Consider the following 25,005-nt stretch of genomic DNA (forward strand, 5'->3'; position numbering starts at 1 on the left):
CCGGGTTTTTTTTTCTTTACAAAAAAAAGATTGAGGTCTCATCCAACTGGCGGGAGATCATTTTCCGTCAAATCTAAGGGGAAAGGAGCGTGACTGGAAGTGGGGAATGAGCGCTTGGCGGCTATTGTTGTTATTGCTTTCTGCACATATCAGTCATAAACTCTTGCCCGGATTTAGTAAAATATCAGTCTCCAAGGATGGATGGGTAGCCGTATTAGTTTGAAGTAGCAGCAGAACAAAGTTTGAGTTAGGGTTGCGAGGTCTGTGTTGGGAAATACCTGGAGACTTTGGGGGTGGATCCAGGAGAAGGTGGGGTTAGGGGAGGAGAGGGGCTTCACTCAGCATGGTACAATGCCATAGAGTCCACCCTTTAAAACAGTCATTTTCTCCAGGGGAGCTGATCTCAGCCAGCTGGAGATCAGTTGTAAAAGCTGGAGACCTCCAGGCTCCACCTGGAGGCTAGCAACCCTAATTTTGAGTCCACTGCAGTCCACTGGCGCCTTTAAGAGCCTCAATGGTTTAATTCTGGGTATAAGCTTTCCTGTGCATGCTTACCTGATGAAGTGGGCATGCACACAAAAGCTTATACCCAGAATTAAAGGTGGGGCTTAAAGGTGCCACTGGACTCAAACTTTGTTCTGTCACAAAGGGTGTGTGCCCTTAACGCCCTCGTCTTTAACAACTGGGCTCGTCTCTCTTGTTCAAAACTTGCTCAGACTCCCAAGTTAGCATGAGGCAACAAACTTTTCCTTTCCCCCACTTGGATGTATTGTGCACATGATGATAGTAGCGTTAGGTAGCTGACACACATTTGAGTCAGCATTATTCGGTGCCTGCGCGCAGTCGCCCCTCCCGCTCGCGAAGGAAGGGAAACCTTTGCACAGGATTGACTTGTTCGGAAAGCTCTGCAAGGTGTGCCTCATGCGAACGAAATACGCAAAGTAGCAGGCGCGGATGAGCACTTTCCCCCAACCATCCTAGGCAGATAAGTTATTTCAGACTGGGCAGAATCACCTCATATGGCACTTGCATTCAGAAGCGCCATTCTTCTGCAAAAGAGGTGGGATTGGGCTGCATCAATCTCAGCACAAAGACAATTGAGAATAAACTGATCAGAGCTGGATATTAACTTTCCTTGCTTGCTCTCGTTAGGCATCTTCTTCAGTGGCACTATCACGGATGCAGTTTGTCCCTATCTAGGATTGTCAGATTCCCTTCTAGCCATTGCAGGGGGATAGGGGGCTGAAGGTGCCAGGTACAGGTTGGGAAACTCCTGAAGATTAAAGAATGGAGCCCGGAAAGAGGTACAATCCCATAGAGTCCACTGGAGTCCAATAGAGTCCAATGGAGCCTCAGTGGGGTACAATCCCATAGAGTCCACCCTCCAAAGCACCCATTGTCTCCAGGGAAACTGATCTTTGTAGTCTGGAGATGAGCTGTAATTCCAGGAGATCCTGGGGTTCCACCTGGAGACTGGCATCCCTCTGTAGACCAAGCAACATCCAAATACTGAGAGAATGAACTATGGCTGTCTTGAAAACATATCTAATAATAATGCTTGAGATTGACTGTATTCTGTGGACCAAAACTGGACAGGAAACACATGAAAAACTTTAGTATATGTTTCTGTTAAGTAGCAGTTATCCTCAGATTTACAAATAAATACTAAAAGTCTAAATTTATTTAGCCCACCCCCAAGTAATTGGTGCCATCTGTGCATACATGCCAGGAAAAGGAAAGTCGTTTCCGACTCTGGGGTGACGTTGCTTTCACAACGTTTTCACGGCAGACTTTTTACGGGGTGGTTTGCCATTGCCTTCCCCAGTCATCTACACTCCCCCCCAGCGAGCTGGGTACTCATTTTACCATCCTTGGAAGGATGGAAGGCTGAGTCAATCTCGAGTTGGCTACCTGAAAACCCAGCTTCCACTGGGGATTGAACTCAAGTTGTGAGCAGAGTTTAGGACTGCAGTACTACAGCTTTAACACTCTGCACCAGACATCTCCCCAAATACAAGTGAAAATGTACACAGAAGGGTATTGCATCACTGAAACTGCCTTTTTGTGAGTCAGGCTATTGATCTGTATTAGCTGAATCATACGTTATGGATAACAATGGTTAGTTCTGAGGTCCCCACCCTCTGTTCTAAGTAACAGTCACATATGAGTTGTGAGTTCTCTTCAGTTCTTGCACACACTGTGCCCAGTCTGGATCGTGACTTTGACACTGCAAGATAATTGGCTAGAATTCCCCTCACCCACACACCATTGTTCTGACCTGAAATGATCCCAGGGGGTGCTATTAGTTTGTCTGCTCAAGCTGCAGTGTGTCTCCAGGGTCTCAAGCAGAGGTCTTTTGCATCATTTACTACCTGCTCCCTTTAACCAGGGATGAACCTGGGACCTTCTGCATGCAAAGCAGGTACTTTGTCCTGAGCCAGGGATTGGGTGAAGAGACAGCGACTGGATGAGGAGAAAGGAGAGAAAAATGCAAAGCGAGAGAGGAGGAAGTGGGGACCAGCTGAGGAAGTAGGACTTCTCCCTTGTGAATCCTTACAGGTTCCCTGCTTGCCACTACGTGCACATACTGGGGCCATACATCCTGAAGACAAAGTTTAAGCAAATAGTAGAGCCCCCAAGATAGTCATCAGGTGCCAGAGATTCACCTGCTCAGCCTGTTGCGAAAGCTTCCAGCTCAGCTACTGAGTAAGGAAGACGACGAGGGTGTGTTCACTTCTCCAACTGGTCATTCCAGATCTTTAAGTGAGGGAAGGAAAGGAAGGGCCCATGCAGGGTGTTGGCAGGAAGAGCAACTGCATCCATACCTTTTGTCGTAAGACTTCTGAGCCTGGTTGCAAGAAGGGTGGGATAGAAATCAAATAAATAAATGAATAATAAATACACTGATTCAAAGGAAGTTTATGAAGCACCCAAATGTCATCTTTGGCTTGGTCCAGCAAGTATTTTCAGTATGATGGGCTCTCTGAAGCACTGACTGTGGTTAGCTAAACTAAAACAAATGTAGAAACTCAGAAGTATCTTCTTTCAAGAGTATTTTAGCTAGGGCCAAACTAGAGAAAACACTGTTAGGGTTGCCAGCCCCAGGTTGAGAAATACCTGGAGATTTTGAGAGTGGAGCCTGAGCGGGTCAGAGTTTGAAAAGGGATGGGATTTCAATGGGGTATAATGCCATAGAATCCACCTTACACAGCAGTCATATTCTCCAGGTGAAATGATCTATATTGCCTGGAGATCAATTCTAATAGCAGGGGATCCCCAGCCACCACCTGGAGGTCGATGAACAAAAATCAACTGCCAAAAAGAGCAAAAAACCAAGTCTTTAGTAATTAAATATACAAATTTATATAGAAAGTTCTCAATTCATGCGATAAAAAACTATTTGAAAGGAAATCCCACACATATATAGTCCAAAAATAATCCATTCTCATAGGTCAATTCCTGAAGAAATTCACAACTCCAAAGGGATAAAAGAACCTCCTTCTTTCTCACAACACATGAGGATTCCAACCAATGACGTCGGCTTCTAAGGTAAAGATCACCTCACGTGATCGCTAGCTTGAACCATGTTCCACTACAGATAGCTTTTTCGAAAGCCGGATGATAACGCATCATTCTGTCACACTTTTATCAACGCCCTAGGGCTGCCAGTCGCCAGTTGGAATGTGGAGATCTCCTGGAATTACAAATGGTCTCCAGGCTACAGAGGTCAAGTCACCTGAAGAACATGGCTTCTTTGGAATGGCACGGTACCCAACTGAGGTCCCCTCCCAAAACTTACCGCTTCCAAGTTCCACCCTCAAAATCTCCAGGAATTTCTCAGCCTAGAGCTGGCAACTAGGGATGCCAGCCTCCAGGTGGGGCCTGGGAATTCCCTGGAATTACATTTCATCTCCATACTACAGAGATCAGTTCCCCTGAAGAAAATGGATGCTTTGGAAGATGGACTCTAGGACACTGTACTACACTGAGGTCCCTGTCTTCCCCAGGTTCCATCCCCAAGCCTCCAGGAATTTCCTAATCTGGATCTGACAGCCCTGCCCCCACATAACCCACAGGTGGCCAGGGGGGACCTGGCAACCCTACTAGCAACTTTAGTCCCTTCCCCAAACCCCAGCTTCCTCCAGGCTCCAATCTCCAGGAATCCAACACAGAGGTGGCAACCCTACTCCCCAAACCTTGCTTTCCCCAGGTTCAACCTCCAGATCTCCTGGAATTCCCCAGCCCAGAGATGAGACTGTTAGAAGGTTTTGATAGGTGAAATTGTACTTGAGGGGTAGGAGTAAAGCTCTTCTGCCCTGGGGTTGTGTCTCCAATCCAGTTTGGGTCCCTTTGCAGATGTTATAGTGGTGAACATTAGCTTGTGTGAATAAGATGTATGGATGGCCTTAAGAAGACACTCTTTCAACCTTAATGGCTGTTACTGGACTAAAAGAATGCCTTCTTGGGCACTAAATAGCTTACCTAACTGCAAATGTCAAGGGTTTTACATATGTTATCTCAACAGGCCTTACAGACGCCCTGGGGAATAGGCCAGTATTATCTTCATCTTCATCCTTGATAGAAGGGCAAGGGCACCTTGCACATTCAGGAAGATGTGTAAAATGGCCCTATTTCAAAGAGCTTTTGGTGGAGGGAGAAGTGTTTAGGAAGATTTGTTATCTCATATGCTGTTCTCTTGCTGATTTACTGTTATGTTAAATTCATACATTTGCAGCTTCTTGTTGCTTTGATAGCTGCCTTGAGCACAAGAAGATAAGAAGGGAAATAAATATTTTAAGTAAATAACCACAATGGAAGGGAGAGGAGATGGAGATTTAGTGGCTTGCCTAATGCCACCCAGTAAGTTTATTGCCGATGCGAGATTTAAACCCACACCACCACAGGCTTTATTTATTTAAAATATTTATATACCCGTCTTTCTCCACGGCATCCAGGACATAAGGCAAGTAGACACAATGTAAAAACTATGTAAGGACAAAATAAGCAAAACCAAGGTTAAAAAGGACAAACTAAAAACAAAGACTATAACAATTTATGCCTTAGCAGCAGGGTATTCCCTCTTTTTCCAACTAGGGTTGCGAGCTCCCCCACCAACTCCCGGCCACCGGCAGGGGATGAGGGATAGGGTTGCCAAATCCTGGCTGAGAAACTCCTGGAGATTTAAAGAGGAAGTCTGGGGAGGCACTGGAGATCATATTGCAATTTTACATTGGTTACTGGAGTTTATGAGGGAATTTCAGCTTGTGTATCATATATTACAGCAATGTTTTTGATTGTGTAGATCATGAAAAATTATGTTTGGTTTTAAAATAAATGGGTGTATCACAATATCTGACTTTTTTTTCATGTGCAACCTTTACTCAGACAAGAGGCTACTGTTAGAACAGAATATGGAGAAATAGAATAGTTGCCAATTTGCATAGGGGTCAAACTAGGGCATATTTATCTCATCTCCCCAATCTGTATGCAGAATATAGAATAAGGGAAGCTAGATTCGATTTAGCTGAAGGCGAAGTGAAATTTGATGGAAGGAACATTAACAGGTTGAGATACCACATGAAAATAGTGAAGACTTGAAACAACTCTTGCTGAAGGTTAATGCAGGAGATGCCGAAGTGGGATTACATCGGAACATCAAGAAGACAAAAGTGATGACTGCTGCGGAATTACACAACTTTAAGGTGGTTGATGATGAAGAAACTGAAATTGTTCAAAATTTTCTATTCTTTGGCTCAATCATCAACCAAAAGGGAGACTGCAACCAAGAAAGCAGGAGATTGGGAAAGGCAGCCATGAAACAGCTAGAAAAGACTCTTAAATGTTAGGATGTGTCTCTGAAGACCAAGATCAAGACAATTTATACTGTATGATCCCCCATTACTATGCATGGGTGTGGAAGCTGGACTATGAAGAAAGCTGACAGGTAGATTAATTTGACATGTGGTGTTAGAGGAGAGTTTTACAGCTACTCAAAAGCCAAAGTGTGTTCCAGATCACATCAAGCCTGAACTCTCCTTAGAAACTAAAATGAGTAAACTAAGACTATTATACTTTGGTCACTTTATGAGAAGACAAGATTTACTGGAAAAGAGAGTAATGCTACAGAAAGTTGAAGGCAGCAAGAAAAAAGGAAGACCCAACATGAATGGATTTACTCAATCAGCCATCAGTTTGCAACACCTGAGCAAGGCTGTTAAAGATAGGAAGTTTTGGAGGACATTAATTTGGAAGCTACTTGGCAGCACTTAACTTACATAAACACACAATAAAATTGTAAATTTGGGGATGGATGCATAGAAAATTGCTTTGCATGTGCAGTTGGCTAAATATGTTGCTGAGTTATTGTTGTTGATCTTATTATTCTATATTCAGAATTAAATTTCTGCTACTCCAAAGTCAGTCATTCTGCAAATGAGAATCAGGATTAGCCAGACAGTCGACTGTGGCAATCACTAGAATTCTTACCCAGCTCCTTCAGTTCAAGCCAGGATAAGACCTTGAGAGGCAGAAGTCACCTAAAGGAATTTAGATGTAACCCTTTTAAAAATAAAGTTGGCATGCCATTGAAGTTGAAAACAAGTTGGCGTGCCATTTAGGAGCTTTGGGGCACAGGTGTAATAATATAGTCTGATCTGATTTCCCCATGTAGAATGCAGATATCAGCCAAATCTACGCTAGTTCATGACTCATTTATCGTTTGTTTGTATACCCATTTCAAGAGCACTGGATTAATCCTTCCTGATGGTGACAGAGAGAGGGGTGGTGTGACAGGATTCATACCTGTGACAAGTGAAGATAAAAGCAACTTCTTTCATACTTAGGAACCAAGAAATATCCTGGAGGTTGTGAACAGGTCTGACGCATAAATAGTAAGCAATCTGGGTGCAGGGTGTAGTCATATTTCCTGCCAATCCCAGCAGACTACAACCATAGTACATTATGTTTAATTTTAAAAGGAACATGATATTGGGGCCAGGTGGCTTTCATCTGAGTGCTGTATGTAGCACTAATACCCTAAAGATTTGCCACATAATAGCAATTGGTAAAATCACTCAGTTTTTTCTTAGGAACTTTTGACAGAATGAATAAAAACAGGTTACTCACCTGTAATTGATGATCTTCGAGTGGTCATCTGTGCAGTCACACACATGGGTTTTCCCGTCAGGACGAACCCTACCTCGGAGATTTTAAAAGCTAGCCTAGGCGTTATTTTTGGCGCGCACTCCCTTCCGTCCTGGGGAGCAGGCATCCACTGCGCATGCCTGGAACGGGAGGGAGGCGCCCCACCCAGCCAGTTTCTTTCCCCGCCGCCGACATAGTAGATGAGCGGTTGCAGAGTACCAGTGGCCAGCAGCGGGGATGGTTGGGCGGGCGTGTGTGACTGCACAGATGACCACTCGAAGATCATCAATTACAGGTGAGTAACCTGTTTATCTTCTTCGTGGTCTCTGTGCAGTCCCACACATGGGTGACTGATAAGCTGAACTGCACGGTGGTGGGTGCTGGCACTAGAGTAGGAGAGAAAAATTAATGCAATGTTAATGCAAATCAGTCAAGCAAGTATTGGACTCCAAGGTAAGTTGGTACTTACCGGATCCAGATCGTATCTTAGTCGAAGATAGAGCGGAGTACTGCCTGTCCAAAGGAGGCATCTTGCCTAGCACGAACGTCCAGAGCGTAGTGCATAGCAAAGGTCGAGGTGGAAGACCAGGCGGCGGCAGCGCAGACGTCTTCCATGGAGACCCCTCTGGCTAAGGCAGATGATGTTGACAAAGCTCTTGTAGAGTGAGCTCGTAGTGTAGTTGGAACCGGCTGCTTTGCTAGTCTGTAACACAGCTTTATAGCAGCAACCAACCATTTCGAAAGTCTCTGCGTAGATATCTTTTGTCCCTTATTGTGCCGTCCATAGGCCACAAAGAGTCTGGAGTCCTTCCTGAATGATGCTGTTCTATCTATGTAATAGGCGAGTGCCCGTCTAACATCTAGGCAGTGTAGGGCTTCTTGGCCCTTATCCGTAGGACGTTGAAAGAAAGCGGGTAGAGTTGTGATCCTGTGGAGGTGAAACGTGGATACTACCTTAGGCAAGAAGGTAGGATCTGGTCGTAACACTACCCTATCGTGATGAAAAATGGTGTAAGGCGTGTCTGCTCTAAACGCACAAATATCGCTGGCTCTTTTAGCGGAGGTAAGTGCGACTAGCAGCGCCGTTTTCCACGAGAGGAAATGCAAAGGGATTGAAGCCATGGGTTCAAAAGGTGGTTTCATTAGCTGGCTTAATACTAGAGATAAACTCCAACTGGGGTACAGTTGTCGTGATGGTGGATGCAGGTGTAAAATTCCTTTCAAGAAGGATTTCGCAGCGGGGTGTGAGAATACAGACCGTCCTTGTATGTGAGGGTGAAAAGCTGAGATTGCTGCCAGGTGCACCTTTAAAGACGAATGAGTTAGCCCCTTTTCAGATAATGACAATGTATAGGCCAAGATTTGAGGCATAGAGGCAGACAAAGGTTTAAAGTTATGCTTGGTTGCGTAGATGGAAAATCTTTTCCATTTCATGGAATATGACTTTCTCGTTGATGGTTTTCGTGCATTTAATAGGACGTTTCTCACTCCCTCAGGGAATTCTGAGAAAGTATCCTCCAAGCTGTCAAGCGGAGTCTGTCCGGGTCGTGATGAAGAACCCTGCCGTTCTGTTGTGAGAGGAGATTCTTGGCCCGGGGGAAGTGATGGTAAGTATTGTCCGATAGGAAAAGGAGCGTTGTGAACCATGGTTGGCGAGGCCACCACGGTGTGATTAGAATACAATTTGTATTGTCCAGTTGAATTTTCTGTATTGATCGTGTTATCAGTGGAAACGGTGGGAAGAGGAAATGTAATGGACCTGTCCATCTCTGAATGAAGGCATCCCCTGCAGATTGTGGTGAGGGCGGACCTCTCATAAAGAAGAGAGCACATTGTGCATTGTCTGGTGCAGCAAACACATCTATTGATGGTGTTCCGAATTTCTGGAACACTGGTAGGAGGTATTGCCTGTGGAGTGACCACTCGTGGTCGTTGATGAGATACCTGCTCAATGTGTCCGCTTGTGTGTTCTGGGCACCGGGGAGATGTACTGCAGTGAGATGGATCTGATGCGCGATACTCCAGTGCCAGAGGTGCATTGCTCGCTTGCAAAGACGGGTAGATGCAGTCCCTCCTTGCCTGTTTATATAGAACACAGTCGCCACGTTGTCGGACGCTATTTGAACGTGACGGCCGTGAAGAGTTGGCAGGAATGATTTCAGAGCTCTGTGGACGGCTAAGAGCTCCAGGCAGTTGATATGGAGCAACTGTTCGTATGGCGTCCATTGCCCCTGGACTGAGAGGGTGTTTAGATGGGCTCCCCAGCCCCACCTTGATGCATCTGTTGTGACTACCGCTGACGGGCTTGGTCTTAAGAATGGCATGCCTGTCAGCAAATGATTTCGAACTGTCCACCATCCCAGAGAGGGAAGGATGTTGTTTGGGACAGTTAGGAGGGTTTGTTGAGATTGGTGTTGGGGACGATATGCACGAACAAACCAGATTTGTAGGGGCCTCATACGGAGTCTTGCATGTGGTAGGACCGCCGTTGTCGCTGCCATGAGTCCTAACATGCGTTGAATGGTGAAAGCTGTCTGTTTTGGCTGTTGCATTATTTCTGTGGCTAGTGTGTGAATAGAGGCTATTCTGTCTGTTGGGAGGTACGCCCTGTGGTCCGTGGTGCAGAGGCGAGCCCCTATGAATTGAATGTCCTGTGAGGGGATTAAATTCGATTTTTGCTGGTTGACTTGGAGACCCAGGTCTGCTAAGAGTGCAAGGGTTATAGCAATGTCTTTTTCCAGTTGTGGCCTTGAAGGCCCCACAAGGAGCCAATCGTCTATGTATGGGTAAGTTGCAATTCCGCGCTGTCTGAGGTATGCAGCGACCACCGCCATACACTTTGTAAAAGTCCTGGGTGCTGTGGAGAGTCCGAACGGAAGCGCTCGAAACTGATAATGTCTGTTTCCCACGGCAAATCTCAGGAACTTTCTGTGGCCTTGATGGATTGTTAGGTGAAAATAGGCATCCTGTAAGTCTACCAGCGCCATCCAAGCATTTTGAGGGATTAGGGGCAAAATGGATTGGAGGGTGGCCATCCTGAATTTTCTGTGGTGGATGAACTTGTTGAGAGCCCTGAGGTCCAAAATCGGGCGCTGACCTCCATCCCTCTTGGGGACTAGAAAGTACCGGGAGTAGAAGCCTGTCCGATGGTACTGATCTGGGACAGGTTCTATGGCCGCCTTGGCCATAAGAGTGATGATCTCTTCTTGGAGGGGAGGGGATGGAGGGGTTGCAACAAAGTGGTGTCTTGCAGGGGGAGAATGAAACTCTATTGAATAACCTCTTAAAATGATATTCAGGACCCATTTGTCTGTGGTAATTAACTTCCAGTTCTCGTAGAACGGTAGGAGTCTGGAAGTGTTGTGAGGTGGCAGAGGTGGAGAGTCAAAGAGACTGCTTGGATGCAGTTGCAGTCTTTTTAGGTTGTTGTGGTCTTTGCTGCCGCTGGTTAAAAGGTTGCTTAGATGGTGGAGCCTTACGCTTCCAGTATTCCGACTGTCGAGGGGACCTGGAGCGTTTGAATGGCATTGGCTTCCATGGTCTGGCTTTGTAGCCCTGCTGTTGCTGTTGGGTCACACCAAGTCTTTTTGCCCGTTTGCGGCTGTCGTCGACTGTGGTGAGTATGTCGTCTGTCGTGGCATTAAAAAGGCCTTGGCCGTCGAAAGGGAGATCTTCGATTTTGAATTTAATGTCGGGTTGTAGGGAAGAGGAGCGAAGCCAGGCGTGCCTTCTCAAGGCAATGGAAGCAGCCATCGCCTTGGAGGTGCATCCCACGGAGTGACGAATGGTATTTATCTGTTGTTTGGAGACTCTATTGAGCTCCTGTAATAATGTGCATGCCTGTTTTTGAGCAGGTTCTGGTAGAGCCGAGACAAGCGTGCCCAGTTGGGAGGACAGATTGTGGGAGTAAGCAGCAAAATATGCCAAATAATTATTGATTTTGGCGTTTGCTGTGGAGATGGAATACATCTTCCTTCCCAGTGTGTCCAATTTCCTGCCCTCCTTCTCCGGGGGTACAGGATGACGAGTCTGCTTCGATTTGGAGGAAGAGTGGACTATCATCGAGTTCGGAGCCGGGTGACTGAAAAGAAACTTCGACTCCGTAGCTTGGATCTTGTATAGGGATTCGATGCGCTTTGACGTGGGAGGAATAGATGCCGGCTTGTCCCAGGCTTCTTTAATGGCATCTAGATGCACCGGAAGCATTGGCAGAAAGGAACCAGCGGGTAGGTCCGAATGGACCAAATCGTGAACTACATCCGTGACCTTGGGCGCGTCCGATGTCAGCTTTACATTAAGAGCAGAAGCCATGTTTGCGACCAAGTCCAGATATGTTTTGGCTCCGTCGGATGGTGACAAATCTGCAGGCTTTGCAATATCTGAAGCTGGGGATCCAGGAGAGGACATCGATTGCATCGAGTCCGATGACGCGTCGGATTCGACATCGGAGTTGTCAGGTTCGGGTGCTTGCGGGTCCGGTCTGGTTGGACTCGTGTTCTTAGGTTTAGAGGTCGAAGTGGAAGGAGTCGGAGATGGCTGTTTCGTTGGCTGCTTACTCCGTTGGTCGGGAGTTGCTTCCTTGGATTGGTTCCTGTGGTGATCTGCACGGTACCGAGAGTGGTGGTAACCGCAGCATTGATGGGAATCCATTGATGGAGACCTCGAGGTGTAGTAGCGTCTTCTCGGGGACATGGATGGAGACCGAGATCTCGGGTTGTAGCGATAGCGGTCCCTCCCCCTGCTAGGGGATCTCTCCGGGAAACGTGTATGATGGTACCGATGTCTCTCGATGCTCGGAGATCTGGCTGGGAATCGATGAGTATCAAAGTAGCGATGAGCATCGTGTCTATATTGGATGGGATTCGACATATCGCGGAACGATCTGGGGTTGATGTGTTGTTGAGTCCACTGCAGCGGGTCTCGGATCTTCTCCAGCGAAGGGTCTGGTATGGATCCTTGCAAAGAAGGAGATCGGGACGGAACCGGGATAACTTCCTCCGTCTGCTGATGCGGTGAGTCCGTAAGCGGAGTGGCCGCTTCCTGGGTATCGGATCCGGGTGTGGACGGATCACCATGTCTGTCAGACTCGTGTTGTTCCGAAGGTTTGTTCGGAGCGGTAGGTTTTTTCGAGTCCTTCGGGTCGGTAGATTTTTTCGGTTCCTTCGGGTCGGTAGGTTTTCTCGAATCCTTCGGGCCCTTCGGATCGGAGTGCTTGTGTTTCTTGGTGTGCTTCCCAGTTTTCAATTTAATAGGCGCGACCGTTTGTTGTGACGTCTTCGCGCCGTCGCCGGTTTTCGCGGCATCGCCGGGCTTATGCTTGCTGGGAACAGTGGCCACTGAAGCTGCCGACCTTGCGCCGTCCCCTTGGGGAGACAGAAGGGGAGGCGACTTACTTGTAGTAGAGGATTGCGACATTTCAGGGTGAAGCACAGACTCCATAAGATGACTTCTCAGTCTAGCGGCCCTGTTTTTCCGCGCCTGTTTGCCGAATTGAAGGCAATGCGCACAGGCGTCTACTTTATGGGCTTCTCCCAGGCAAAATAAACAAAGTGAATGTCCGTCCGATGTAGGGATTTTTGCCCTACAACGCGAACACCTTTTAAAGGTTATTCTACTATCCCTTCCTTCCATACGCCCGGGGGGGGGGGTAGGGGAAGGGAGGTCTGAGGTAAAAGCAGGAAAGATATTTTTTTTTCTTTTTTTTTTTTTTTCTTTTGAAGAGTAATGAAGAGTATAAGAATATAAGAAGGAAAATGGAATAAAAGAGAGGAAACGACGAAGAAGCGAAGGCTAGGTTCTGAGGTAAAAAAGGAGCGCAACGAGGTAAGACTATCCCGGGCGACGGTTGGAAAGAAACTGGCTGGGTGGGGCGCCTCCCTCCCGTTCCAGGCATGCGCAGTGGATGCCTGCTCCCCAGGACGGAAGGGAGTGCGCGCCAAAAATAACGCCTAGGCTAGCTTTTAAAATCTCCGAGGTAGGGTTCGTCCTGACGGGAAAACCCATGTGTGGGACTGCACAGAGACCACGAAGAAGATCTGTGACGTTCTTAATTGAGTGTGGCTTTGTGTGGGTTTTGTTATTTCTCTGGCATAATTATAGGTGTGTATATGAGTACAACCCTGAATCCTTTCCTCTTCTGGCAGAAACAGTGATTATAGATTATCACTGTCCTCTGCTTGGTAGTGTGTTAGATTGTGAATATTGGAAGACTCATTCCCACATCACTCAGCCCATCGCTGGGCAATTTTAAATAACACAGAACGGCCAAAGATTAATTGGCTGTTAGTGCTGGGCGATTTATTTGGTTGTTAACTACCTGTGAGGTAAATAACTGATGCTGAAGAAGTGTGCATGCACACAAAAGCTTATGCCCAGAATTAAACTTCTGTTGTTCTTAAAGGTGCTATTGGACTCAAACTTTGTTCTGATGCTGGTAATGGCTGCCTCTGGTGTTCTTTGGAGATACTAGGTCTCTCCTGCCCTGGTATTTAACGCATCTTGTCCACTCCTATATACCAAGCAAAAGCCTAGTTTAAGACTTGTGGCCCTGAATCTGGGCTTTAGATTTGCTCCCCACAGGAATACAGAGTTTGAGAGTTGACAAATTACTGCATGCCCTTCTAGTTACCCACACTAGAAGGCAGACTATGAGAAAAGGCTACTTCTAACCTGCCTGTCAAAATGTCTAGAGTCAATCTGAGAAAAACGACAGATCCTTTTCTTCTGCCAGCTTCACCCTCCCATCTTTCTTTGAGGGTTCCCAGAAGACTGATTGGTTGTTTCTGGCTTTTCCACTGCACCAACAGGGTGAAAAAGGGAATTGGTTGACACATCTAGAAGTTGTATGTGAGCTGGCTTTATAGACAATTTAAAAAGAATAAGCTGAAAAGTCAACATTAGGGTAAGCAAACTGAATGAAACTTGTATTTGGAAGAGACATTTCTAGAAGAAAACCTGTCCAGACAAGAAACTTACCTTCTGACCAAACCGGAATTTAGGACAAAAAAAGGGGGGAGGGAGAACCTCAGCCCAAAATATACAACAATGTTAAAAGGGCCAGGCTAACCTCAAAATAAATATTATCAAAAATATATATTTTTATTTATGGTTTACACAATGACAAAGATTTAAAAAATGGTCTGAAAGATCAGACAACGCAGAACATCAGCATGAGCTTTACTTAAGCTATAATCATTTTACATACAGAGTTGATGATTTCACATACACAGTTGAATATATCAAATGGTCAAACCAGAACTTATTTAGCAGATTTGAATTATAACATGTTTTCATGCCAGTTTAAATAAATACATTCCAATCTAACCCCCCTCCATTTGAATTCAAGTAAGCATTAATGGAAATGACCACAACCCCTATGCCATGGAATCCAGCCTGAAGCTATTAATGTCAAACAACTATATAACCCCCGGCTTCTCCGTAGATGGAAACTCTTTGAAAATGTCTGGTAATACCTTGAGAAGCATCCAAAAGGTCATCCCATTTAATTCCAAAATGCGATCCCTCTAAGCCAATCAAACTAAATTCTTCTCCATCTGGTATTGCTACCTGATCCTGTGTACACATAAGTCAGTAACAAGGCTTGTCTCCGCTGGAGATTTCTGCTGATGGAAGGGATTCCCATCAATGAAGCAGGACCTCCTTGCCTCCCCTCCACTGCAGCCACAAATATCTTCCTACTAGGGTTGCCAAGTCCAATCCAAGGAATATCTGGGGACATTGGGGGTGGGGCCAGGTGACTTTGTGGATGTGGCCAGGTGACTTTGGGGGTGGAGCTAGGAGACTTTGGGAGTAGAGCCAGGAGCAAGGTTGTGATAAGCATAATTGAACTCCAAAGGGAGTTCTGGCCATCACATTTAAAGGGACTGCACACCTTTTAAATGCCTTCCCTCCATTGGAAATAATGAAGGATAGGGGCGCCTTCTTATAGGGCTTATAGAATTGGACTCCCTGGTCCAACCTGTTTGAAACTTGGAGGGTATTTGCGGGAGAGACACTGGATGGTATGCTGCAAATTTGGTGTCTCTAGCTCAAACAACATCCCCTCCCCGAGCCCCAGATACCTGCAGATCAATTTTTCATTATACCCTATGGGAATTGGTCTCCATAGGGAATAATGGAGTGCTCAGCAGCCATTTCCCTCCCTCCTTCCCACTTTCTGATGACCCTGAAGAAGGGGGAGGGCCTCCAAACCAGGGGATCCCCTGCCACCACCTGGCAACCCTACTACCAACATGGGGTATCTGGGGGGAAAGAAAGTCTCTGGGAATAGCTGTGAGGAGGGGTCCAAGTATGCAGTAAGCAGGGAGAATCTGTAAAAATTTCTTTCCCTTCCATCCACAGACATCCACCATGGAATCCAAGCCCATGCTTAGGATCACAGCCTTTAAGACCTCCAGTGATGAATCCTAGGGAAATCTACTACTTTTACAACTATAAAATTATTCCTAATGCCCAGCCTTAAACAGGTTCACTGTCTGGTTTCTTGTTATTTCTTAAATTGTGCACTGTAGACAAAGACGACTAATTCACTAATTTAGGCAGCTCTTTCATGTCTTTGAAGATTCTCATCAGCCTCAATGTTCTTCAAATTAAACAAATCCAGTTCCTTCCATTTTTGCTCATGTTATGCTAAAGGGCTTTAACTGATCCAAGTTATTTCCATTGTCTTTATCATTTTTCATTATGGCTTTCATGAATGAAATATTCTTGATCAGGCATAGGAAAAGCTTAGTGCCAGCCATATGCAACAATGGAAAGGCAGTATACAAGTACCTTAAATAAATAGCTTTTAAAAAAAACCTTTTAAAAAAACAAGTACTTCTTCACCCAAAGGGTACTTCTTCACCCAAAGGGTAATTAACATGTGGAATTCACCGCCACAGGAGGTGGTGGCGGCCACAAGTATAGCCACCTTCAAGAAGGGTTTAGATAAAAATATGGAGCAGAGGTCCATCAGTGGCTATTAGCCACAGTGTATGTGTGTATATAAAATTTTTTGCCACTGTGTGACACAGAGTGTTGGACTTGATGGGCCATTGGCCTGATCCAACATGGCTTCTCTTATGTTCTTATGTTCAAGTGCCAAGAACTCAGCAGCCATCATGATAACTGCTCCATCTTGAAACAAAATATATTTCTTCAACTGTAAGAAAAACATTCCTAAATTTCTCCTTCAGCGCGGATGCTAAATACTCAAAATCAAAAGGGTATGCACTTATATCAAATGCCATTTACTGGAAATTAAATGCATCACTGTTTGATAAAAGCTGCAGTTGAAAATTTTGATCCCCTTCCTTCCCAATGCCTTATTTTGCTGAAATGAACTAATTTTTGATCTCTCCTCTCTCCATCGATATGAAAATATTCATACACCGCGTGAATCACTGAGGTATGAGGGAACTGTGACTTCTTCCCCTGCTCTTTCTCATTCAGTATCTTCATTGCCACTATTTTGGGGAGGGACGGTGGCTCAGTGGTAGAGCATCTGGTCGGTAAGCAGAAGGTCCCAGGTTCAATCCCCGGCATCTCCAACTGAAAAGGGTCCAGGCAAATAGGCGCGAAAAACCTCAGCTTGAGACCATGGAGAGCCGCTGTCAGTCTGAGTAAACAATACTGACTTTGATGGACCCAGGTCTGATTCAGTATAAGGGAGCTTCATATGTTTATTTTTGCTGTTGTGTGAAGAACCAGATTAATGAAAATAAAGGCAGCCAGTACACAAATACAAGTTGAATATAACATGTATTGTAGGGTAAAAATTTAGTATTCCAGATAGTTTACTGGGCTGCTTATGGATAACATCTGGCTTTAACACTTCTTCCTTCCATTCTAGATGAGATTAATTCTACTATCAGAAGTAAATAACCACAAGTTAATACTCTTTCCAGAACGGCAATCTCTCATTCACTTGTGTTATTCTCTTACTTCCAAGACCAATATAAAATAATGGCAGGTTCCTTTCACCACAACATATATTTAGATGATCCTTACATCTACCCCCAATATATACTGGTGCTATCCCAGGCTTTGAATATTAGGTCACAGACCCCAGAAGTAGTGAATCGTCCCTGTACTAAGAGCCCTGTAAGCTCTTGGAGGATTGGCTACATCAGGGGTGTGTGGCCTAATATGCAAAGGATTTCCTGCTACAAAAAAAGTCCTGGTACTACTGTATGACACATGCTTTGTCTTCATACAAGAATGTATGCTATATATTAAATAGTCACGGGAACATAAAGTCTTGCAAAAAGACAGAAGATGAAAGATATATTTCTAGAAATGAAATAGAGGTACAGCTCAGTTGTTTCCAAAAATGAATCAGAAGTCTGGTGGCACTTTAGAGATTAACAGAATTCATTCCAGTGTAAATTTTCATGAGTCAGTCCTCCGAACACAAGTATGGAGCATACATCCTTGGTGGTCATTTCTACCTTGAATTGAAGAGGGGCAGGTGCTGTTTTTTCTTTTTCTTTTTAGGGCCTGGGGTTATGTTACAGAGAGAAACCAGTTTGAATCCGTAATGAAACAAAGAGAACAAAGTTTGGGTCCAGTGGCACCTTTAAGACCAATGAAGTTTAATTCTGGGTATAGGCTTATACCCAGAATTAAACTTTGGTCTTAAAGGTGCCAATGGGCTCAAACTTTGCTCTATTGCCTAAGAGCAATATGGCTGCACAAACAAAGAGAAATCAGTCCATGTAAGAGCAGGCAAAAACCACTCCTCATGGATAAACTACAATAAACAGAAAATCTGATCAAAGTAGGTACAGTGTGCAACTTGATAAGCAGAACTAATTAAGAAATGTAAAGGGTGGGTTGTGCTGAGCTATTATTACCTACAATGAGATAGCCCAAGTCTTTGTTCAAGCCTTCTGTTGCTTGTAACTCTTAGTAAGAATGTACTTCTGATGAAATTAGTCCCCTTCTGACTCATGAAAGTTTATTCTTCAGCAAATTTTGTTAGTCTTTAAGGTGTCCATGGTAGTGCAAGTCAGCATTTTTTCACCTGTCCCAGGCCCACCAGCTGGCTCCTTATTTGTCTGGGTCAGATGATGTCACATTGATCCATGCAATGGTCACCTCCAGTAATTAAATTACTCCCATTCACTCTATGTAGAGCTACCCTTGAAAATGCTTTGGAAACTGTAGGTGGTCCAGAATGCAGCTGGCAGGTTGCTGACTGCAACATCATGGTCAGTTCATATTACTCCAATTCTGCGGCAGCTGCACTGGCTACCAATTAGTCTCCAAATCCAATTCAAGGTATTGTGTTAACTTTCAAAGCCCTTAGTGGTCAGGGACTCTCATACCTACAGGACTGCCTTTCCTGTTGCAATCGCACCATTCCTGACAGTCAGCGTCTTGGGGCCTCACTTAGCTGTAACCAGGGGAAGGGCCTTCTCAGTTCTGGCCCTACCCTGTGGAATGCACTCTCAGATAACACCTGTGCGCTGCCGGACCTGTTTCCTTTCTGCAAGCATGCAAAATTGAAGTATTTAGATTGGTCTTTGGGAGAGTAACCATGTGTTTAGGCTGCTTTAATAACAGTATGGTGATAGCCACATATTTTAATATTTTAACATTAATGTTTTATATATGTTGTTTTTATGTTGTTTCTCTTATTTGTTTTAATGTTGTAGGTTGCCACAAGATCCTTTGAGTGAGTAGTGCCAAAAAATTTAAATCAATCTATAAATATCACTGAACTTTGGTTCTATTTTGCTGCTACAGGCTAACACAGCTACCACTCTAGAAGTATTTCATAAAGCAACTAGATAATAGGTGAAAAGGGGATGATCCAAAATCCTTCATCACTGTAAAATAGGTTTTCATTGTTAGGTTACTTACTGAACAATGTAATTATTTCTCTTGGGACATATCCTATCAAGACTGAGTAGGTGCCTTCTGAAGATTCCATGACTCATAATATCAAACATCCTCTCCCCTCCCACTTCCCACCCCTGGTTTGGTAAAACATCAAAGAAAAAATGAGAAACAAATTATTAACCTGGTGAACTTTGTAGATAATTGATGATAATTTTCTGCAACATACCTTTTACAAATGTATTAGAAATTTATTTAGCAATTAATAAAAGCCATAAAGTTAGGAGATAAACTCATACATAATTTTAATCAGTAGCAAAATAATTCCTTTTCCTTTTAATTAAAATGTACAATAAATTTACAAACATCACCACACATTCAAAAGTGAGGTATTTTCCATTCTTTTAAAAAACACACACACACACACAACATATTGTACAATAAAGTGCATATATAAAATAATTTTTGTCCTATATGTAAACTAGGTAACAAGCAGTCAATACTTGTGTTACATTTTTATTTTCTTTGGATTTTCTGAATAGTATGTTAAGGCATGTTGCAAATAATTATATTACATACATAGCAGCCAAGAATATATATATATATATATTTTAAAAAATCCCTTTTCAACAAGCCTGTTAGGCCAGGTCAGTATTTTCTCTGTGTAAGAGTTCGAGCATCAGCTAATATGTTCTTACACCTTTGTACAGATGGCATGACGTCCACATGAGAGGAAGGTGTAATCTGGAAGAAAAGCAAGTATCGTTAACAGCAGAAAACCAAATATTCTAACATGTCACTCTCTACATTATCAACTCCATGTAATGACAGATTAGTTTAGAAGCCAGCGATGGTCCTGAAGGCATTGTGCTTCTCATCCCACCCATAACCCAGTCTTTGCAAAGGATAGGAGCTTTGCTTTGCACTCTGTACATGCATTTGAAACATCATTGGGTGGAGATGGATTTGAAGTGGGAAGAGTTAAGAATCCTGTCCTTGCTGCTTTCTCTGCTTTAAGTTCCCATATTGCAAAGCAGTGTTGCTTTTCTTTAAAAAGGTATCCAAGTACTGATATATACATTAGCATGTAAGGTGTAGTTTGCCGCCAAGATGATCAGCTGTTGCAAGGTATTTATTCTATCTCTTGCCAGATAATATAAAGATACAACTGGTTCAGCACTCTGGTTTGCGCAGCAGCCAGCCAGATGCCTCCGGAAGCACACAAGCTGACTGTTTGAGTTTTAAATAAATTCAAGTTTTACCTCAGTCTTATCATATGTAAAGAAAACTATACACATATTTAACAAGCTGTACAATGGACAAAATAAAACTTTGAAGAAAAAACCTGTATGCTTACCAAAGGGCAAATGGTTTGTATAATGCTTGTACAGGATGGATTTTGGTTAATGGTTTCTTGGACATCTAAAATGATATAAAATAGTTTAATGATATGGCCCAAAAGGAACTTGAGTGTACAGTCACTATTTTAGCACAATTCTTCATTCAAATATAACATTTACAGTACCTGTAGGCAGGGGTCGTTTTGTAGAAAAATAGGTGGTGGAGCTCATTAGCAAATCATTAGCATATTCTGCCCCACCACCAGCCAAAAGCAACCTGACGCAAGAAAGGAGAGATCCAGCCAGCCCAAGCAGACCTTGCTCATCTGTGGCTCTCCTTGGCCACCCCCACCCCACAATCTAAAGGCCAGCAAGCTATATGTTGCCCAAAATCATGTAAGAAGTGGAGAAAGGGTGGCATGGGCTTCTCAAGAGGTTAATGAGGGCTGCTGAGGGTGTGGCAAAGCTCCTGGTGGCTGTTGCCTGCTCTCCTAGTCCAGGGATTGTTATGCAGCTGTACCTACTATTCAATGAACAAGGTAGGTGGGGAGGAGGAGGGGGAGCCTGTGGGGAGGATCAGGAGCTGTGCTCCTGTGAGCTCCTGCTGAATTCAAGGCCTGCCTGTAGGACAGTTCCATTTTGCTTTATCTGCAAAAACGTTTATTTTGTTTGCTATTCCGGCTTTCAACCCAAGTGGCATGCTATACCAGCTGCTACTATTTGGTTATAGAAATTGTTTACACATGACAACTCCAGGTATTTCTACAATCTCTGATACTGCTGATCATAATATGCTAATAAAGTTACTACAGAACCCAGGGCCTTTTTTTTTTTGGTCACACCTGAATTACAGCAGCCCTGTGGGGTTTCCAAGGCAAGAGACACTCAGAGACAGTTTGCAATCACCTGCCTCTGTATAACAGCCCTGGTATTCCTTGGTGGTCTCCCATGTCCCATCCAAATATTGACCAGAGGCCAGCCCTGCTTAGCTTTCGAGATCTGGTGAGACGGAGTTTGTCTGAGCTATCCAGGTCAGGACCCCAAGGACATACAAAGCAGTATTTGTTTTTGCCAGAAGGCTCCTCAGGAACTATTACAAATGACAGTCATTTCCCAACCTATTCTTTGCAAGTGACCACAGGAGCTCTCTTCAAATATACAAAGATACTAAAGAAAGGGTGGTAGTTTTGGCTGAAATCTCCTTAGTATGCTGAGTTGCACAAAAGCAAAGTTTAAATATGCCAGTTTATTGGCTTAGCTGCTGCTTGGCCTGTATAAAATACCTCATTTTACCACTGCATAGCCACAAACTAGGGCTTTTTTAGTAGAAATCCCCCCCAGCAGGAACTCATTTGCATATTAGGCCACTCCCCCCACTGCCAAGCCAGCTGGAACTGTGTTTCTGCTCAAATAAAGCCCTGACAAAAGCTAATATAGAAAGAAATGTCATCAGTCTTTAAGGTGCCACTGGATGTTAATTTTATTCTCCTTTTCTGGATCAAAGTGGCACAAATCTTTTAAAACAAGTTCAATACATAGATGAACATTTGCCTCATGACGTATTGTTAGAATGTGTGTCCTCAATGTGCCTCTGTGATCATATGGATGGAAAGGGAGAATTTATCAACTGCCTTAGGAAAATCAATGGTAGCTAGCCATCTTCCTTACTGAATTGTCTAACGGGCTAGAGAATGCTCATGAGAAATGTAAAATATATACCCTGATTTCTTTTCAGATCGCATATAGATCCATATAACCAGTTGGATTAATTTTTACTCGAGGAAAACACCGTGCCAAAATTTCACACTGTGAAGTTTGGGCTTTAGGCTGCTGCATATTTTACTTGCTGAATAACAGAAAGCAAGGCAGTGCGAGCCCCCCCTCACAAAAAAAGATGTTTTGTCTGTTCCATGTGATTACATTTAGATGAACTGTGAAACTGACAAGAACATTGTTTTTTAAAAAAACACTTTACAGATCGACTGAATCCTTACTTTGCAGCCTTTGATTGAGGCGGTCTAGAGACTGAAGTACTTTGTGCTCTTCAAGAGAGAGTGCACTCATTCCTGGCTGCGGGGGTCTGTTTAGCACCACAGTTGGTTTGGACTGCTGGGCTGTGTCCAAATAAGTCAGAATTTCACTTTCCGTAGCTGCAGTGTTTGCTAAGTGTTCTGCTAGCAGAAATTGGGTGGTGCTGTCTGAAACTGAAGAACATGACAGAAATGCATACAAGATCAAAATTGTTTTAACAGTACCTGGGTTGTTGTTATTTATTCGATTTACTTAATCACCCACTAGGCCAGGCTCTGGGAGATGTACATCAAATAAAAACACAAGTAAATACACAAATTAAACCAACATAACAATTCAAATTAGAGCAATAAAATTTCAAAAACTCCAATGGTGTCTTCCTGAGTTTTTTCCCAGAGTATTGGAGCATATTTTATTTATTTATTTATTTTTACTAATGGCCAGTTGGTGTTTTTATGCTCTCTCAGCAGAGAAAATGGAAACTTAAAGAAGGCCTTGTACCTTAGTTGCTATCCTAAACAGATTATGGATTGCACTGTAAATCACATAAACAGTACCACTGATGTGGATACTTGACTGGTACTTCTGGAGCAGAAATGGAATATGGTACCTAGCAATAATGAAGAAATAACTGTCTAGTAACAGATGGAAATGTGCTGCATTACCTTTGTCAGCATGACCTGCGCCGCCCATGGCATGCACTGGCTCAGAAGCAGACTGAGACGGTCCTAACTTCATGGCTTGTGTTGAGGTCTATTAAGAGAACAAAGAATGTATTTTTATCACCCAGTCTACAGAAAAATGAAAACGAATTAAATACTACTTTAAAAAATAACCTGGATCTACAACTGCTGATGCTGTTCTGAACTATAGGGCAAATAGTAGAACAAAAAAGCATCTCTAATAGCTGTTGTTGTAGTATTGGTGATATGTAATAACCTGCAACGCTGAAGAGATGCCAAGCTGTATCAATAGGAACAGGCAACACTGATAAAAGGTTACTTGTACTGTTCTTACAGCTGGAACAATGCAGAGGAATATTACTGTACCGGTAATTAAAATGACTCTTTATTGCAAAAGTGTTAAGTGTTGTTCTTGGGTGTCCTTCTGAATGCTATTTTTGGACCTTCCCCATCACTTATTATCTACTCAAGGAACATTTTTACACCACACTCTAGCTGTGTGTTATACACACTACATCTCTCTCTCTCATCTCTTTAGCTGTCTATCAACCAAAAATGTAACCAAGCACAGGATACAATGGCTATTGATGAAGCAACTGCACCACCATATCATTTAGGCTTTATAAGGTACAAGTATTCTGGAATCCCACTTTCCATGTTCTACCATATCAGAGTGGTGGGAACAAGAGGTCCAGAGAGAGCCAGAGAACTATTCCCTCTTCTACTCAAAGTAGTGTTTTATTTTCTTCACTGTTTTATCTGTTATTTCTGCAACATAATATAAAAATCTTTCTTTCTTTCTTTCTTTTTCTCAGTCAAATATACCTGTCCAATGTAAGGGGACTTCCATCCTGCTGAGCCTGCCATTTTTCTTCTCTGTTCTAAAAGAGCCCTGCGCTTATTTTCAATACTATCGTTATGTTGTTTTCGTCTTGCAACAGCAGCTGGAAGAGATAACATACTACATTTAAAGAAACACACCTGTTTATATAAACTGGCAGTGATCCCCACAGAATCTCCAGAAAGTATTGGGGGGGGGGGGGGTTGAAATAAGCAGGTTGCCAAAGCCTACTAAACCGTAGTTAAATCAGAAATGCCAAACAGGTTAAATGGCAAATTCAGACACTTTCTGCAGATTACTTTGTCAAATCACTTTCCTAAAAACACATGGCTACTGATTATTCTTAATATTTTACCGTGATGGTTCCCAGCCCTTTTAACAGGAAGGATGCCTGTCCACACATTCATTTATTCCACTCACACATGTGCACCTCTATGTTCATTCACTATTATGCCATCAAACAATTCTTTCTCAGCTTCTCTCTGTCTTCTTATTGGTACATCATCATGATTTCCTCTGCCAGTTCAAACTTCTCATTGAATATGGTCTTTACAGCCACTGAAATTGTTTGCTGACCTTCCTTTGCGTTCCCTTTCCATTTTCTCACAGAGCTTGCCCCCCCCCAGCTTAGATTTATTGTGGTACTGTGCTTTGAGAGCAGTCCTTTTAAGCTTGCAGTATCACAGTGGCACTGGGTCTGCTGGGCATACAATGAATTGGTTGTGTTGGGGTTGAAAAAATGTTCTCTCCTCCTTCAGTCTGTACAGTAGGGATTCTCAGTTTGACATGAGTATCCTGTGCTTGGTTACTTGCATGGCCACAGTGGCACTGGCTTCTGCTGGGCGTTCTGTACACTGAATCATAGAGTTGGAAGAGACCTCCAGGGTCATCTAGTCCAACCCCATACACAATGCAGGAAACTCACAAATACCTCCCCCTAAATTCACAGGATCTTCACTGCTATCAGATGGCCATCTAGCCTCTGTTTAAAAACCTCCAAGGAAGGAGAGCCCACCACCTCCCGAGGAAGCCAGTTCCACTGAGGAATCGCTCTGTCAGGAAGTTCTTCCTGATGTTGAACTGGTTGTGCTGGTCTTGCAACACTCTCCCCCTCAAGCTTGGA

At 43.8% G+C, this 25,005-nt stretch overlaps 1 protein-coding gene across 1 annotated transcript in view; it reads right to left on the reverse strand.

Moving 5' to 3' along the window:
- Window positions 1–19,213: 19,213 nt before the first annotated feature.
- The window catches only part of CEP126 (centrosomal protein 126), a 31,569-nt gene continuing 25,777 nt past the window's right edge, over window positions 19,214–25,005 (reverse strand). Inside the window, exons 8-12 of the mRNA XM_060234904.1 lie at window positions 23,867–23,985; window positions 23,024–23,111; window positions 22,322–22,531; window positions 20,345–20,409; window positions 19,214–19,731 (exon numbers count right to left, since the gene is read on the reverse strand). Of these exons, the coding sequence (XP_060090887.1) occupies window positions 19,636–19,731; window positions 20,345–20,409; window positions 22,322–22,531; window positions 23,024–23,111; window positions 23,867–23,985 (578 nt within the window). The 3' untranslated portion in view covers window positions 19,214–19,635. The remainder of the gene's footprint in view (window positions 19,732–20,344; window positions 20,410–22,321; window positions 22,532–23,023; window positions 23,112–23,866; window positions 23,986–25,005) is intronic.

The sequence above is a fragment of the Heteronotia binoei genome, chromosome 3 (genome assembly GCF_032191835.1).
Source record: "Heteronotia binoei isolate CCM8104 ecotype False Entrance Well chromosome 3, APGP_CSIRO_Hbin_v1, whole genome shotgun sequence".
In the NCBI taxonomy this organism is placed as follows: domain Eukaryota; kingdom Metazoa; phylum Chordata; class Lepidosauria; order Squamata; family Gekkonidae; genus Heteronotia; species Heteronotia binoei.